General features: G+C 40.5%; 3 protein-coding genes across 4 annotated transcripts; 2 read left to right on the forward strand and 1 right to left on the reverse strand.

Annotated features, from left to right (window-relative positions):
- The first annotated feature begins 324 nt into the window (after positions 1-324).
- On the forward strand, positions 325-1,086 carry LOC131679861 (uncharacterized). The gene has a single exon (XM_058960611.1). It carries the CDS (start codon positions 325-327, stop codon positions 1,084-1,086), a length of 762 nt encoding a protein of 253 aa, XP_058816594.1.
- A 6,059-nt stretch (positions 1,087-7,145) lies between these two features.
- LOC131681913 (histone H1-like) lies at positions 7,146-8,588 on the forward strand. Of its 2 annotated transcripts, none has more exons than XM_058963011.1 (2): positions 7,146-7,378; positions 7,439-8,588. In XM_058963011.1, exon 2 carries the CDS (start codon positions 7,444-7,446, stop codon positions 8,467-8,469), a length of 1,026 nt encoding a protein of 341 aa, XP_058818994.1. In that variant the 5' UTR covers positions 7,146-7,378; positions 7,439-7,443; the 3' UTR covers positions 8,470-8,588. The 2 variants fall into 2 exon arrangements, with proteins under 2 accessions (XP_058818994.1, XP_058818993.1); XM_058963010.1 differs by having other exon boundaries at positions 7,147-7,343.
- A 117-nt stretch (positions 8,589-8,705) lies between these two features.
- On the reverse strand, positions 8,706-11,248 carry LOC131681912 (SUMO-activating enzyme subunit 2). The gene is made up of 5 exons (XM_058963009.1): positions 11,103-11,248; positions 10,881-11,041; positions 10,618-10,772; positions 10,269-10,556; positions 8,706-10,216 (listed from the first exon to the last, which is right to left on the reverse strand). The coding sequence occupies exons 2-5, from the start codon at positions 11,022-11,024 to the stop codon at positions 8,845-8,847; spliced, it is 1,959 nt and encodes a 652-aa protein (XP_058818992.1). The 5' UTR covers positions 11,025-11,041; positions 11,103-11,248; the 3' UTR covers positions 8,706-8,844.
- Positions 11,249-18,461: the final 7,213 nt, after the last annotated feature.

Consider the following 18,461-nt stretch of genomic DNA (forward strand, 5'->3'; position numbering starts at 1 on the left):
AATCGCTATTCTGTCCCCCGAGCTCCTCCAATGGCTGACCTCCCACCAGCCCGATTAGCAGCATTCGCGAGACCCTTTTCGTACGTTGGTGTCGATTACTTCGGCCCTATGCAAGTCGTCGTAGGGCGAAGGAAGGAAAAACGCTGGGGAGTTCTCATAACTTGTTTAACGGTAAGGGCAATACATTTGGAACTTGCGCATTCTCTAAGCACTGACTCATGCGTGTTGGCGTTGCGAAATTTTATGGCGCGACGAAGAGTTCCAATCCAAATCTATAGCGATCGTGGAACAAATTTTCAAGCAGCTAGCAAGGAGTTAAAAGCCATGTTGAAGGATCTGGATCAAGACAAGATGTTACGTGAAATTGTTAGCGCTCAAACAGAATGGACTTTCCTTCCACCCGCATCACCGCACATGGGTGGATCGTGGGAACGATTAATTCAAACGGTAAAAGTAAATCTTGATCAAATTAGGCCAGAACGTAATCTGACGGACGAAATCCTTTACAATCTACTAATGGAAATTGAAAACGTCGTCAATTCCCGCCCCCTTACACACGTGCCCTTGGACGATCCAGAAGCCCCTGTTTTAACTCCGAATCATTTTATTCTGTGTTCATCTAGCGGATTCAAACCGGCAACACAGCTGGACGACAGGCATGCGGCATTGAAAAGATTTTGGCGTATTTCACAAATAGAAGCAAATTTGTTTTGGAAGCGCTGGGTTCGCGATTACTTGCCAGTCATTTCAAAACGAACAAAATGGTTCAAAGAAGTGAAGCCGATAACAATAGGAGACATTGTGGTCATTGTCGACAATCAACTCCCCCGGAATTCCTGGCCCAAAGGGCGCGTCATTGCTGTGAATAGGAGCAAAGATGGACTAATAAGATCAGCAGCAGTTCAAACAGCAGGTGGCATTTATGAACGTCCGGCTGTTAAGTTGGCAGTCCTAGACGTTCAGCGCGAAGCACAGGTAAACCAGATTGGATCAATCGGTGTACGGGGTGGGAGTGTCAACGACCCTTCGGTCAACGCGCTTCACTCGGACAACATCTGCTCGCAAACCCATGGTTCCCTGACATGAGCCGTTCACGGACAATAGCCCTTGCTACCCTATCATAGAACAACGGCGAAATTGAAAAAAAAGTCAGGCAAACCGCATGGAAGTGAGTCGAGTGCTGTGCTAGTAAAATAGTTGGTAACATTAAAAAGCTATTCTAGCTTAATCACTAAAATTTTATAATTTCTAAGAGATTAAAATTAAGATCATTGAGGGCCTAAAAGTAGTTCCCGTACAAAAAGTGGTTCAGCGAAACGCTTACCACAGAAACTAATTGTTTAAACGGTACCGGTAAAAGTTAGGTTCTCAGGATCAAGTCGTTCTTGTTATTGATAAGGCGTAGGAAACGCGAAACGAACAGAAGAACACTAAACGAAATTTTTAACTCCGCTATTCAATAAAGAATTAAAAATTTGGAATCTCTTCTGCTGCGTTGACGCCCAATCAACAATTGTAAAAGCTCAAAATAAACTTTGTTAGAAGCAATACAAATGTGTCCCGGAATGAAGCTTTCTCCGTTTTAGATGCACCCAGAATGCATTAGATTTGCCTTGCGTGAAATAGTCCCGTCTCAGTTTATTGTGCTGGTTTTTTCATGTCGTCGGTTTTCGTTTAATTATTTTTTGTAGCTGCTGTTTACTGGAGAGGTTGACTCCGAGAACAACCGGGACAAATCCCAATTCTTTCATTTAGTTAATCTATTGTGGGATTTGTACTTTGCCAGTGATGAGAAAACCCGTGGCGACGGACATTGGGTTTGAATGTACGGACATCCTGACTGCAGTTTAGGTCTTTAGATCGAGTACATCGGACACGTTTTGAGTCAGCTAGCTCGCTTCCCTTCCCGTATTAGGGATAAATAGAACCTTCCCTTGAAAGGTCTCAGGCCGGGCAAACCTTCATCTGGTGGGTGGTCTCTCAATTAGAGAGTGGCGCTTAAATCACCCACTTAACAGCGGGGAGCGGTTCGGCTGGCCAGTTACACGGTGCATATCATTACATTCGAATCATCAGTCCAAGTGCCATCACGACATTCTGGTTATGACCGAGACATCATCCATCCATCTACACATGCAAATAAAGTAAAGCTACGACAGCGGTAACAGATATTTTGCCCCGATAAGCCTAAAATTGTGATCTGTCTTTTGTGAAAGACTACCACGTCTACATGGCCACTCACAAAGTTGAAATCGACAGTGTAGTCACTGATTCGAGTTTGTCATGCATGGATTTACTGAAGCACGGGGTTATTTCAAGCAACACTTACTCCAGTGAGCAAAGATTTTGAATGGCAATTGCACTGGACGGCAAACAATGGTGTCTCCTCTCAAAAATCGTGTCAGGTAACCTTTGATAAAAGAGTCCACATAACCATCCCTGCGTACAAAAAGCGTCCGACTTTCTTTTACAGAAATACTAAAAAGAGTTACGCCACTCACGACCGCTCACTTGACTCAGCCCAAGAATTACGCCGCTCACTTGACTCAGCCCAAGTGACAATTGTGGTTTTAGGGCACTAAAACTTAGATTGCACTTGCAGCATGCTATAAAACTTTAAATAATACATGGGAGGAGCGTGACTCTGATTATCTCCATGTGCGGGTATATTTTATTGCTCCAAAAACTATAGGCAGGTGAGATTACTTATAGTGGTTTGAGTTTTTCTCTTGAGAGGCCGTCAAATATACCAGCTCGAGGAAGCTCTGACACAAAGTCTTGGAGATAAAACAAGGAATTTCCAACGCTTCTAGGAATTCCAAATGTCTCATGTCATTTCAACTGGCATCGAGAAGACTTTAGCGTAGCGTAATCTTTTAGCGCCTTTGGTGGGGTCTCAGTTCTACACTACTTTGGTGTTTACGTTGGCTTTCTTTTTCAGTTCAATTTTCGAATAATAAGTTAGTATGTGCTTAGAAATGGTAATCCTCTCATGGGTCGTCAAACGGTGAGATAACATTGTCTTCACTAAAGGGATTAGAATGACAAGGAGACGTCATGTTCCGTTTGAAGTTTCAATTAGAGATGACCCGAATCCGAATATTATTTTTGTAAGCTTACCCGAACCCGACCCGTACCCGGACTTTATAATAATACAAAACCCGAACCCGACCCGTACCCGACCCGTACCTGACCCGTACCCGACCCGAACCCGATCCGTACCCGACCCGAATCTGACCCGCACCAAAATTAAAATAAATTAAAAACCGTGTCCGACCCGTACCAACAAGTAAATTTAACCTATTTGATTCGAAAGAGCAGGGAAGTCCGGTGCTAGTTGGCGGAATTTTTATTTTGTGTCTCTTTTATTTAAGTAGATTGTGCACTATTGAAAAATATTATCATTCACGTAATAGAATAAAACTCGCCGGAAATAACACAAACTTCACAAAGTTAAGGAAATTCGTTTCTTACGTTCAAAAACTATCACCCATGATTTTTACAAAAAAAGAAATGCAATATATGAAAACATATTTTACATAATTTGTGGCAAAAAATGAGAGATGTCTTATACAAACGAAGCCAAAGGAACTCTACCAATTTACGCCTTCCGCAGGTCCGGGCTTTCCTCTTACATTAGTTTACCAATTTTGGGGTGATTGTAGTAAGCTAAGAAAAAAGGCGTTTTCTATGTCAATTTTGGGTCGCTGAACGCGGAAATCATCCACTTTCTTTTTCGTAGAATCGTTTTTGAGCTTTTTGAAAAACGTGTTTTTGGCATTTTTGCAGTCTTAGGAATAAATCTTCCGATCAACATAATCGACCCACCATTCGAAAGGGTTTGATGTGCCCATAACAAAAAAGGAAAACGTGTTCGGATTAAATATCAACAATTTGGGGTTAAGAGCGACCAAAGTCAAAAAAGTAATTGATTGTAAATTATTCATTTTTAGTAACAATTCAGGCAAAAGTCTTTTAAAATCTTATGTGACTGAGAAACCCCTCACATAAACTTTAAGTCCAAAATTAGCCTTTATATAAAATATTTCAGCCAATAATTCACGGGATTATTTCACATTCAATGATGGAATGATGACATGTTTTGGTCGACAAAGGTATTCGAATGAGTCAGACCAAACGAACCTCAGGTATTATCAGGGATACTGAAAACGCCCCGTCAGCAAGGAAAAGAATCCCAGTCCGCACGGGATTCAATGAACACGAGTTGAGATTGATTTTTCCTTCATTATCTTTTGTCACAAATATGTTGAAAACATCCACGACTTTGTTAACCTTCTAAAACTTGCGTCATTATATCTAGTACAACTCCCTTAAAAACTCCAGCAAAATCACGTTTGAGCATCAGCGGATGCTCATTTTGGGAGCCATTCACGTGAATACCAGAAGGTTGAGCTTGTGCGTCGAGCCAATAGACGATTTGAAAAAGGTTTTTTAACATCGTTTTTGAACGATGCTGAAGCAAAATCTTTTTGTCGGTTTTTCGTGACATTGTTCATAGTTTTCTGAGAAAATTCAATTCAACACATACGAAAACGTTCAAGTGGAAAAGCGTATTTTCGACCGAAAGTGTGATTGGGTGAAAATCACAAAGTTCCTATGTTTACTTAGTGTCTCGTAACATCCGTGATGCGAGGACATTTTTTTCCGAAACTATTACCGTAAAATATATGTGAGCTTATATTGGATTTCTTTTAGTAAATTTTCGATGAGATCAATTCTTCCAAAAATCATCTAAGCAAACAAAAATTTTATTCTAAATACGCTCAACTTCTGTCCGTCACGATTATTTTGTAATTTGGTGAGTGATCTTGCAATAGAGAAAGGTATAATTTATCAGCTTATTTTGGATTAATTGGTATAATGTCGTGTACGCTTATACATGTGAACTTTGCTTCTTAACAGAACTTATCAATGAATTTTGTAGTAACGCCAAACATGTTTGTCAATAAAGCAATAAAAAATCTACAATTTTTGGTGTTTGGTGGTTAATTTAGACTATTTTACTTGAACAGATCGATAGAAGTCATACACTACATATCTTTCTCATGCACTTGTTTTTTCTTTATAAATGGTAGAAAGATGAAGAAAATTTACACCATTAATACTTACAAAATGCTCGAGAAACTGCACAAAAAGCGATAAATATTCTAAATCTATTGAATCCGTTCCGTTCACTCGATACACGCTCACCTGTAGGACGAATGTATATCGAAATGGAAAATTATGGTTGTTTTAAAAATTTTCTACGAGGATAAGTTATATTTTTTTGATTTTGCCGGAAAAGGTCATCCAAACATTAAAAAACGGGTAAGTGCGAAATTTTTCGAAAAAATCCGACCCGACCTGTACCCGGAATAAATATTTTTTAATGTACCCGACCCGACTCGTACCCGCTGATAACAAAACCCGAACCCGCCCCGATTCCTATAGGTACGGGGCGGGAATCGAGTAAAAATACCCGTACCCGCCCATCTCTAGTTTCAATTCAGCTGTAGAAGCTTATAGCTGAGTTCGGATTCAGGACGGAGCATGCCGTTTCTTTGTTTTTTTTTTAATCTCTTTAGTTCTCACAAGTCTCCTATCTCATGCCTCCACGCGAGTCTAAGTCTATTGATGACATTTGGTCCTTAGACCGGCGACGACTGGGTGCTATCAGCCTTCTGCCGATAGTAGTAGAATGAGAGGGTGCGAACAGATCTAATCAAGGAAACACTACCGTAAAAATGAATATCTGATCGGAAATCAGTCGCAACAAGACTTTAATCTGACTAGTATCGATGATCGCGATACGCGATACGGCGTACTGAAAATTCGCCGCGTCTGTTTTTATGAATCTAATTTCAAGTTCCGTTATTTCTAACCAGCCCGTGTATCAGGTTGACAATTATTTGTATTTCTCTTCAATGGTCGTTATTATCGCTTGTATACGTGTGTTTTACAAATCATCCGATACGTAAAATAGGAAATACATACCTTGATTTAAAACATCTCGCGCTATCATAACTCTTTGTCTGTATAACGTGTTATCACTCGGTAGTTTTCAACCAAATAAATATACCGTAAAGAAGAAGTAGCGAATTCTGTCTAAATACTGTTACAATAGATAGTGATCCGGCCCATTACGCAGATAAGATTAGCTTTTCTAGGCAATACTCCCACGGTCGGCTGTGTGGAGTTCAAATTGCTTTTGTTTAGGTAACATAGGATACTCTCGGTAGCCGGCTGCCCAGAGTTTAAAAAGAACCAAAAACTAAACAAGATCTTTTCTTTTTCGAGTGACCGTGTACTCGAAGACTAACTAAACAACTACATAATAAAATATTCTTTACCGGTCGAATCGCTTGCTTGGAGCGACTCCTAGACTTTATACCCTTCCAAACCACCAACTCCGCGACACCTATGGAAGAGTCTGATGAATCGTCGTCCTTCCGTTAAGTAGGTGGAGCATCAACACTTCCCGTCTACCTTATCCTTTATCCTTCCCCGTGAGCGATAGAGATGGGGGCGGCCGGCAATGATGGCTATCATGTGTTGAGGTTTTAATATGGGTCGGATTGATATGAATTTCTTCTAACCACTTCCCAAGCAACTCTTATTAGATAATCAGCAGTTATACGTGATGAAGTCAGTGTGCAATCCGCCAAAATCATCGTCACAACGCAACGCAACGCAACGCAACGCTTAGAAATGGAAATCCTCTCATGACTTATCATTTGATGTATCCTCAAATACTTTGTAAAATAGATCCCGATATCAGCAGATCCCCCCCCCCCCGCCACGCTTAGCGCACTAATGGGGGGGGGGCAACCGCACGCTACTGCTCTGATCACAACTATTGTGTCTTACGGAGCGCTTCCTTTTCTTAACATTTTGCAAAAAATAGAGGTTTAACTCACATGTACTTTCTTATTTGTAGAATCGAACAGTCTTTCATAAAATACAATTATAGAACATATATAAATAAATTTGAGTTAATTTACCTTTTAAAATTGCTTAGTCGTTGACATAGTTCATCCTCTTTTGGGTCATCTCCCCTACCTATAGATATTAGATTCAAGCAAGTGAACCATGATTGATTCTGTAGTTGTACCGTTGTACTGTTTCGAATATAAACTGTGAAGTCTTAGTGGTCATCATGGTATGCAAATAAAACGCTCGTACGTTACTATAGGTTTCTACTCTAACATAGCCCCATCCTTCAGAAGCGCCATTGTAATAAAACGAAGCTAGTCATTCGACTATAATTTCTATTCAGGTCTATAATAGTGCGAGTTAACCTAGTTATTCACAAACCAGGCATTGCTAATTATCCAAAAGTAACGGTAAAATAAAGTTATTTCCAATTGCAGCTTAACTTGTACATATTTAGATTGCGAATCAACAATATGAAAGATTTTAACGATTTTTATTTTCGCAGCCACGATGAGTTCCTCCGAATCCGAAAAAGATTCATCAGCAACCGAATCTCCATTTATTAAAACTCGGCCAATTTTACAACAGCAGAAGTCCAGTGTTGAATACGAGTCTGACGACGCTGAAGGATCCGAACACGTGGAGAGTGGAATCGAGGATGAAGAGTCCGAAGAGGAGGACGAAGAAGGTGAGCCTCAGGAAGAAGAGGAAAGCGATGAGAGTAACGAAGAACAGCAGCACAAGGCAGAACTCCAAGCAAAAGTAAGAGTTGTAGGCCCAAAACCTAGCAGTCGCACTGCTATAAAGCCTACGATGGTGAAATCTGTTGTTCCGCATCAGCATCCATCCTATGACAAGATGGTGTACGAAGCGGTCAAGGAGCTCGATGAAAATAAACGGTCCGGAACGTCGATTTCTAAAATTATCAAATTTGTTACAACAAAGTACGACCTGAAGGATAGCAAAGTAAAACTGTTTTGCAAAAAGGCCTTCGAGAAAGGCATCAAAGACGAAACATACGTTAAAACATCTGGTGTGGGCATGACCGGTTCGATCAATTTCTCCACCAAGCACAAACAGAAGTTGAACAAAGAAAAAAAGAAGGAAACAGTACCTCCAAAAAAACCAACGACGAAAGCAAAAACTGCTGTTAAACCAAAATCTGGGAAATCAAAAACCGATAAAAAACAACCATCGGCTACGAAAGAAGTAACTTCTACAAAGACTAAGGCCAAACCTAAAGCTAAAAGTACTAAATCGTCAAAAGATGCTAACAACAATTCCGCAGCTACGACAGGTGCCAAAAAACCTAAAGCAGTATCAAATACCAAGACCAAGGTTTCCAAGGCTACGGGCAAGGTTAGACTTTCGATCAATCCGAATATCGCTCCGAAACTCAAACCGCAACCAAAGAATGCAGCGGCGAAAGCGAGTGTATCAAATGCAAAAGGAGTTAAGCCTAATGCCAAACTACCAACATCTAAAACGAAAGCGGGACCTGCCACAGCGGTGCCTGCTAAGAAGACCAAAAAGTGATTTATGTTGTTTTTTTTCATTGTGTAGGTAATCTTTCTTTTTAGTGATAAGCAATCTAAACTGTATTATTTCTGACCAATAAATGTTTCTGTAGTCTTGATGCATGGATTAAAATGCGAGGCTTGTGTTTACAACCTAATCCTCGACAAATTATAAAACGTGTTCACCACTCATCCATATGGCTTCCTTGTTCAGTTTTTACATTGGGCAAACAGATAATTCGGAATAAACGATATTTTTGTCGTTTTTTGTCAGGAGACTTGTATGAGATACATTTATTGAAGTGTTACATTGTTTAGGTTACTCTTACATTCTGCGCCTTGATTCTGTAGAATTATCTGTCGGTGTTCTTGTTTTCATCTAACACCACTTGCTTTAGTTGATGACAATTAGATCGTCATCATCCTCATCATTTGAGACGCGCGGCTTCTTACTAGCGGGTGCATCGCTATCATCGTGTTTACGTTTTTCCTGGCCACTTGTAGCACTACTCGGACCTGCTCCATTATCTGTCTCTGCGCGAACAGAAGGCTGTTCCGTGTCTTCTTCAATAATACACATATCGTCATCGTCATCTTCTCCATTGGCACCATTTGCCACTGCTGAGGAACTTGAAGGTTTTGAATTCCCATTCTGACCGGAAGTGGAAGGTTGTGCATTATCGACAGCCGTATCTTCGTTTTCTTTCGGTTTAAGCGTGTCAACGTCAGCCACAATATCAAAACTTGATTCATCCCGAGCAGGATCTTTATGCACAACAGTTATTGTAAGTTCGTAGTTTTGAACAAAATCGTCTACCTTCAGAATGCAACCGTCCACGATTTGTAACTGATCCAACTTTTTGTCGTTGTTACATTCGGTTTCGCCTTCCTCAGACGAAATCACAATCGTACCTTTGCCGTCAATAATGACGTCGGGGTCTATCATGTTGAGCGCCTTAATCAAGATGTCGTCGCGCAGCTCCTTGACCGTTACATTCTTAGTGTCCACCTTAAGAACAACTTCCGGCTTAGCCGCACAGACGTAACATTTCGGATTCGGTGGATTCAAATCGCGATCCGGAACAAACAGCTGGTTACGGCCGTTCGGTCTAAGTCTCATGTATACCGATTTGCATTTTTCTAGCTCTCCCTTTAGCACACGGAAAGCGTGCATTACCACAACTCCAGCGGTAATGGCGTTGGTAGTCGCAATCGCTGGAATGATGTTCCCTGCCATCGATTTGATCTCAAAACGGCTCTTACGCGGGATATTGAAAATTTGTGCGCGAATATTTGCACAGGAAGCGACAAAATCCATTGCGTGTTTATCGTCCTTGTCCCATACCAAATGGTCACCTTCGGCCAGCTTACCAAAATCCTCCTTCAAAGCCGTGATGCTTTCCCCAAACACCTTTGCAGACTCGACCAAGCTCAAGACTTTTTGATCGCGCAAAACCATATCAATCGGTGCTGCTTCGCCATCTTCTTCCAAAGCATCCCATTTCGCCGGATTTGGAGGCGTACGGCTCTTCCAAAGATTTGACATAGTCAGCAAATAGTTTATGTCATCATAGAACAGCTTGTTGAATATTTTTTCGGGATCATACCCACACTGCTGAGCCCAGGCCCGCGTATTTACGCGATCAACATTTCCCTTGTCATTGGCCTCTGTTGCCAGCGTAGTTTCGGCCACTTCAGCCCCAGCTTCCGGGTCAGCCGTATCGGGAGAGACATCCTCATCATCGTTACTTTCACCAAATAGTTGACTGCAATAGAGAAAAAATTAAAACATGTAAAACCGGGGGGAACTAAACTTACTTAAATAAATGTTTAGCCCAAACGATGCAATGTATCGGCTCTGACGGAGTGTTTCTTATCGTACACCCTGGAAAGGTCTTCTGTGCCGCTTTAGGAGTACATTCGTAGCACTGTGTCAGACCACGCTTGATCAGTTCCACCTGACCATTGTAGCCAGCCGTACCGGATTCAATCAATGGAACGTCAGCAGTCAAACAGAGCCGATTGACATGATTTCGAGCGGCTCGGTTGTCCAAAGCATTCAAAACCAGTTGGAATTGCTGGAAAAAGCCCACACCGTAGTTGGTTCTACAAAAAAAAACATTTTCGTTCTATACTGGAATAAACCAATAGTGCAATGAATTCTTACGTGGTAATACTGTCATGGTAAGCCTTAATTTTCACGTTCGGGTTAAAACTGAGAGCACTTTCGCGTGCAACATTTGCCTTCGATTTACCCACATGCTCCTTATGGAACAGGAACTGGCGATTCAGATTACTGACGTCGATTGTGTCTAAATCAATCTGAAAATATTTCAACACACATTATTCGACGAAACTGGCAACGCGTCCCACAGTTCTCGATTTGCAGGTTATGGTAGATATTATTGACGCCAAAAAAATGATACTAACAATCTCTATGTCCTGAAACCCGGACAGAACGAGGTTTTTTAATATTTCGCAACCAATTCCGCCAGCGCCGACGACCAGAATCTTTGAATTTGCTATTTTCGTCTGCAAGTCCGGTTCGAAAACACCCGCAAGTTGAGCCGCCATGTTCTCTTCTGTTCGTGCTGTAATACCGGAATGAAAATTTAACGATATAACTATTATTTATTCAATATATCAACCCACCTGTATTCCTAAAATAATCTCTGAACTTTCGTGCGAATCCTAGTCCAATATGAAACGAAATCGCATCAAATTTTCAACTTTTCAATGTAACTAAAACTGAAACGCTGACAACCTGCTCTCAAACAAAACAGCTTTACTTCTACGACAGAGACAGTGCGCGTCAAATTGGAAATGAAACAAATGCAAAGGAACATTCGGAATTTGAATAATCACAGGGTGATTCTAATAGGACATTGCAAGATGACGTCATATCAGTAAAATCAAATACAATAATCTGTGTTCAAATTTACTAAGGATCAAAATGGTTAAAATAACGGAAAATTAAGTCAACACAACCACTTAATAGGACAAAGAACCAAGTTTCAACAAAAATTGTACTGTATTGCTGACTATATTAATTATTTAAACCAACTACGCTTATGTGTTGAAATTTACTAAATTTCCGGGAGCATTTATTCTGCGTGTTATTATCGTCCCGTCCTAGGGACAGATCACTTGTGATGCATTTTTAAAAATCAGCGAAATTAAATGCATTTATTTACATCAAAATTGAAATTCATAATGTATTTTGCGTTGCGTGCAATGTTTTTGCGTTGCGTGCAATGTTGTTTGCGTTGCGTGCAATGTTGTTTGCGTTGCGTGTAAGACGTCAAAACCCTACAGAAAAACTAGCCCTACATTTAACAAAACGTCGAACAAAGTGGATCAGCGTAGGACGTTTGTTAAACAAACTTTTCTGCGAGGGAGTGCAAAGCTGATGCAAAAATGGAAATTAAATGCATTTTTTCTAATTTGATGCAAATTTGTTATACATTCTTAGAGTGATCTGCCCCTAGGTCCCGTCAGTTTCTTGTTATCAGTTCTAAATTTACCATGATTAAGATTATCGGTATTTGTATTTGCTTATACGATCCTGCAATGAGTAAATGCAGAGGTGATAGTAGAATTAAATGCCTTCTGTGTGCATTTCTCGACAAACATATGATTATGGCCTAAAAGCCAACTGTCAAAATCCACTTTTGAAGGAAATTCCGGACAAACCGTTACTAGCTGAACACAGTTCACAACAGTTTATGAAAGAAAAAAAATTTCTCCTTCGTTTACTACCAACATCTGTGATTGGCATGTAACGGTTTGTCCAGAATTTCCATTCAAAGTGGATTTGGACAGTTGGCTTTTAGGCCGTAATCATATGTTTGTCGAGATTTCTTGTTAAATAAATTTAAAAATTGCAAGGAAATTTTTGCACGCGATTTTCTCCGTTTCACGTTTCTGTTAGATATGATGTAATGAAAAAACGCTCTAGATTTATTGTAATGTTCACCAGAATATTATTTTCTGCACTGATAATAATCCGCACGTTATTGCCAAGTGTTTCGCACTTAGATCTGTGCTATAAGATATATCACATGAACTTCATATGCGAAACACTTGAGATTCAGTCATCATGACGGACAACAATTTCATTAGCAAAACACGTGAATTTAAAGTGTTTTGCATATGAATTTCATTGAATTCACAACTTGATAATCAATCACATTTCTATAGAAATTCATTGTTCCCTGGTTTTGAATGTTGAGTGAAAGACATTTGAAAATCAATGGAAACAATTATTGTATTTCAGATGTCGTATTTTATTTATACATTTAATTATTTACAAGCTTATAAACATTTCTCACTTATGAGACTGTTGGAAATTATGCTTCTGGCATTTGGAATCGTTATGCTATAAATAATGAGATGCGTTCAAATAAAATAATGTCTGGCTATATATTTACATATATTTACCAAAGAAACGATCTCGATATTTTTCAACTGGTTAGTGAACTGTGATCTCGATCATTTTCAAAAATTTCATTTCAGTACATTTGAAAATAATGTGTGCTGTTTGCAGAATCTAATAACCTGACTAATGAATTGCATGTATATGGCTAAAAATTTGAAAACTATATGTAAATCATATGAAATTCAATGTGTTGACACTACGATTGTATCTATAAGGAAAAACACATGAATTTAATATGTACAGTTCATAGGATTCATATGAAAAACACTTGAAATTGAGATGCTGTGTATACATTGATTTTCAAGTGCACACTGATAAAATCAAGTACCCATTAATGCGTAGAAAACTACTCATTTTCAATAAAAGTGGAATAACCCATTAAATGGGTATAGCGTTTGTACCCATAAATGAGTACAGACCTTGTACGTCAACCTGGGTATGTTTCACCCATTATTTTTCGCAGAACCGTTACAACAAAATGCATAAAAAATACCCATTCATGAAATTCGCGCCAGAATGAAAAATACTATCAATAAAATTATTTCTGAGTTTAAAAAAAACATAAAATAACATTTATTATTGTTTCCTTATAAAAGTATAGGAATCTAGATAGAAATCCTATTCTAAAACTTCTTAACAAAATAAAACCGCCAACTGGATATATTTTTGATGGCTGGATCTTTTGGCTGCTCTAAAAATGCCGAACTGGCGCATATTTTCAACATCCTCAGTAGTCTAAACAGACGTTGTTTTCGGAGCATTGCCGAAATGTTCCGTTTCCGCCACCCTAATAAAAAAAATTATACACGAACTTTAACCCATATAGTCTAACGATTCCACATATTGTATGGATGACACCCTGAACATTAGATATTTATTAGGGCACGGACTCCGATGCAGGGCGATAATATGCAGGTTCCACTACGATCCTTAGTTTGCAGATTTTTCACCCATTATCAAGATCAATATACCCATTGACATTACCTCATCGAGTAGTTGTGAAATGGATAAAAAGTACTCATTGTTAGAAACAAAAAAATACCCATTTTTTGACAGCTCGTATAACTTCCGAAAATGGGCAATTTGAATACATAAAATGGGTAGTTTTTTTACCGTGCAGTGGACACATGAATGGAACGTGTGAATTACTTGCAGTGTGTGTAGATTTGGCTTCCTTCTGGGCGGGCCTTTAAACATAACCAATGCCTTTGGCTTATGCGAGAAACGCCAGAAGAGATAAACAAAAAATAAACAGCTGATCGGAAAAAAAAAGATTGGGACGGAGTAAAGTGCAGTGCGGAAAAATCTCGCGTGTTCGGGATAGCGATCTAGACAGAAGAACGAAAAATAAAACACATCCAAGATGAAGAAAGGACCGTTCAAAGCAAACAGAATTACACGATCACAAATTCCAATATCAACAGCTACAGGATCTCAACAGAAAAACTCACAGGCGGATCGGAAGGGAACGACAGTGGGAAGCACACAGGAGAAAAACAGCACTACCAAAAAAGCGACGGTGCTGTCAGAAGTGGCTTACATCGAGCCGTATGACTATAACCAGGAATCACCAAAACATCCGGTGGAGCTAGGAAAACTGCTTCTTGCGGCGGGATTCACACGGTACAAAGAAATTACGAAAATCGGAAAATTTCGCTTCAAGCTGGAGCTGGAAACAGGTGTGACAGGAAGTGACTTCGAAATATTGCAAAGCATAAACTTAAAAGACGGCAACTTACGAGTTTTCTTGCCAACATCGCACAAGGAAACCATATGCTTCGTTCCAAACGTACCACTGAACTTCGGAGAAGAAGAGCTAAAGAAAAACACCAGAGCTGATGCCACAGTGGTTAAGGTGGAACGGATTAAGAAAAAGGATAAAGAGGATAAACTCATAGAAACGACGAATTTGAAAGTTACGGTTTTGGGAAAAGAAGTACCGAGAGTAATAAAAATTTTCGGATGCAGCTTCAGACCACAGCTTTACATCTTCCCGGTGAAGCAATGCGCAGCCTGCTGGAAATTCGGCCATAAGAAAAACGTGTGTAGATCAAAACCAAAATGTTAGAACTGTGGGGAGGAACACAACACCTCCAGCAGATAAGAAAGCCCATTGCGCAAATTGCGGAAAACCACATGATGCAGCAAGCAGAAACTGCCCTGAGAGGGAAAAAAGGACGAAAATAGTGAAGATGATGGTGACAAATAGAATCACTTTTGCAGAAGCAGAAAATCTCTTCGACACTTCTAACCGTTTCGAGTTGCTGGATGAAGCAGAAGACTATCCGGACTTACAAGGGGGAGCCGGCAGCCTGAAAAGTGGACGACCCACCACCAGAGCAAATCACCGCCGATGGAAAAAACCGGACCCACGAAAAGAAGCCGAAATGGCATTTGTCGAAGAAACTGAGGAACACAGACGTATAACGAGGCCAGAAGAGGAAAACCGGCCAATACAGACAAATAAACACAAAGCTACTGAGTTCGAGATCTTCATTGCGCAGCTCAGAAAAGACTTTTTAAAGTACTTTCGAACGCAATCTTGGCTGACCCAAATTGTTGATCTGCGCGACAGGCTACACTCCAAACTACAAGAACCAAGATCAGAGATAGACACGGACCACATACTGATTGAAGTTTCTTCCGAATTAAACAGAATTATAAATGCAGAGCTGGGACAATCCAACGAAATCAGAATAGACAGTACAGGAAACAATGGAGAATAAAACGCTCAGATTACAACAATATAACATTCAAAGTATGCGTCCAGTGGAGAAACGAGAAGAACTATATACAAACTTGGTGACCAACGATATAAGCGTGGCCTTGCTTCAGCAAATCTGGCTTAAGGAATAGGAACAGGTAGTAATAAAAAAGTACAATTTTGTGAGCAAAAGAAGGGAAGGAGGGTATGGCGGTGTAGGAATCCTGCTGCGAAAAGGAATACAATATAAGAACTTGAAGCTACCGAACTTTGGGCCACTAGAAGCAGTGGGAGTTGAAATAAACCAATCTGTCGGACACCAAGTTAAAACAATTAACCTACTTTCTGTATATCTACCGCCCGGAAACAACCTAACAGAAACAAAGAAAGCACTTCAAGATATCTTTACATATCTGGAGAGCCTCGTAGGCGAAACCATCATCGGAGGCGATCTGAATGGGCACCACAGTTCATGGAGTCCTGAATATCCGGAATGCGCACGAGGTAGGTACATAAACACACTTATAGAAGGCTCCAAGTTGATGTTGTTGAACGATGGAACGGCAACGATGATCGGAGCTCCAGGCGGAAGAGAATCAGCAATAGATCTAACGTTGGCAACAACTGGAGTAGCGAGGAAAGCTGCATGGATGGTTCAAGATGAAGAGCTCGGTGGCGCACACCTTTGTATCTGGATTGAACTAGAAACGGATATTCCCATTGTCAATAGACGAATTACGAGGATCAACAAGAGTAAAGTGGTAGAAGAACTAAACAGTATGAGGCCACAGTTCATATACTCGCCGGAAGAGATGGTAGAAATTTTCGATGAAGCGGTTAAAAAGGCGTCCTTTGTGGTGAAAAATAAAAAGGCAAACTATCTAAAAACCTGGTGGACAGACAAAATTGGAAAGTTGTACAGCGAGAAAAGAGTAGCACTACGAGCGTATAACGTGAACAAAAACCAGCAAAATTACATAGTTTTGCAACGATCCAGGGCACAATTCAAAAAGGAAGTACGAAAGGAAAAAAGGAAATATATAGGGGAACTATCGGAGAAAATAGACGAGGCAACCCCGTCTAGACATCTTTGGAATATCGTAAAGGGAATCGATACGTCACTGTCCGGAGAATACAAGACACGAAGAGATCACACTGGAAAAAGGAACAGAGTTCATGGAGTACTACTTTAAGGACAAGGTTAAGCCAATCCAAAAACCAACAGCTTGCACGGAGTATGAAATCGAGGGGTACGAGATGGCGTTAAAGGACGAGGAACTGTTGGGGGTCCTAAAGAGCAGGAAAAATAGCTCGGTGCCGGGAGAAAACAAAATTTCATATGATATGCTCAAGCAGCTAACTCCAGAAATGCAAATGAAAATCTGCGAGATGCTGAGTCGTGTGTTTGTCACTGAGAAGATCCCGGAAAGATGGCGTCGCACGGAGATTCGACCGATCGAGAAAAAAAATACAGACCCACAATTGCCAAGTGCCAAAAGGCCCATAGCGTTGATGAATGTAGAATTGAAACTTATAAATGCCGTGGTAAAAAACCGTTTCTCGGAAATAGCAGAAATCAAAAATCTCATCCCTAAGCTGTCTTTCGGTTTTCGGAAAAATATGTCGGCGACAACGTGCATCAACTACGTAATAAATACTGTGCAAGAAGAAAAACAAAACGGAGTAGAATGCTTAACTGCTTTTTTGGACGTTAAAATGGCGTATGATTCTGTAGATACGAACCTGCTCTTACAAATATTAGCTAGGGATGGTATACCGGATAAACTCCTTTCCTGGCTATATCAATATCTGAGGAGTCGGCAAGTTTTCCTAGCCACAGAAGAAGGTACAGTACAAATGGAAGTGAGCGAGGGTTTACCACAAGGATGCCCTCTGTCACCAATCCTATTCAACCTGTACACAGCGAACCTGCATGACCTGTCGAACGATGAATGCGAGCTACTGCAATTTGCGGACGATTTTGCTGTCATCGCCAAGGGAAAAACAATGGAGGAGGCTACAAAAAGACTGAACGAATTCTTGCCGAAGCTAACGCGACGCTTAGAAATGCTCAATCTCAAACTAAGTGTAGCTAAATCTGCTGTCATACCATTCACTAACAAAAACATTGACCACCTCCGTGTCAACGTTCGAGGGGAGCGACTGGAAATTGTGAATACGCACAGATATCTTGGATACACACTGGATAGAAGTTTGAGACACCGAAAACATATCGAAGCGATCCGAAATGCAGCAGGAAAAAAGTTGACCCTACTCAAGCTACTGGGACGGAAAACAGGGAGAGCAAACCCGGAAACGTTGATCAAGGTGGGAAATGCTATAATCAGGAGCAGAATGGAGTATGGGGCATCGGTCTTTGGAAATGCAGCACCAGCGAATATAGGCATATTGCAAACTCTACAGAACTCGTACGTAAGATACGCGATGGGTTACTTACGTACCACCCCGGTGAATGTACTGTTGGCCGATTCAGGTCAGCTACCGATGCGCCAACGGATTGAGGCACTAACAAAAAAGGAACTCATCAGGAGCATCTTCTTCAAAACCCCGAACCAGAAGTTCATCTGCAGCACCCTATCACGAGAGATATCCAATGGATCATATTTCACACAGGTCGCAGAAAAACACGTTGATCTACTATATCAAGTCCATCCAGCGGAAAAAAATAATCAGTGGCGAAGACGAATGCAGTATTTCGGAATGATCGACATCGGAAAAATAGTACATCGAAGCTTGGGAGAAGGGCAATATAAGAAGGGAAACGTGTCCAGTGACGTGTGGAAAAAACTGTTTAAAGAAACAATGGAGAATGACTACAAAGGATATAACAGGATATTCACGGACGCAT

This window comes from Topomyia yanbarensis, chromosome 2 (genome assembly GCF_030247195.1).
Source record: "Topomyia yanbarensis strain Yona2022 chromosome 2, ASM3024719v1, whole genome shotgun sequence".
Classification (NCBI taxonomy): domain Eukaryota; kingdom Metazoa; phylum Arthropoda; class Insecta; order Diptera; family Culicidae; genus Topomyia; species Topomyia yanbarensis.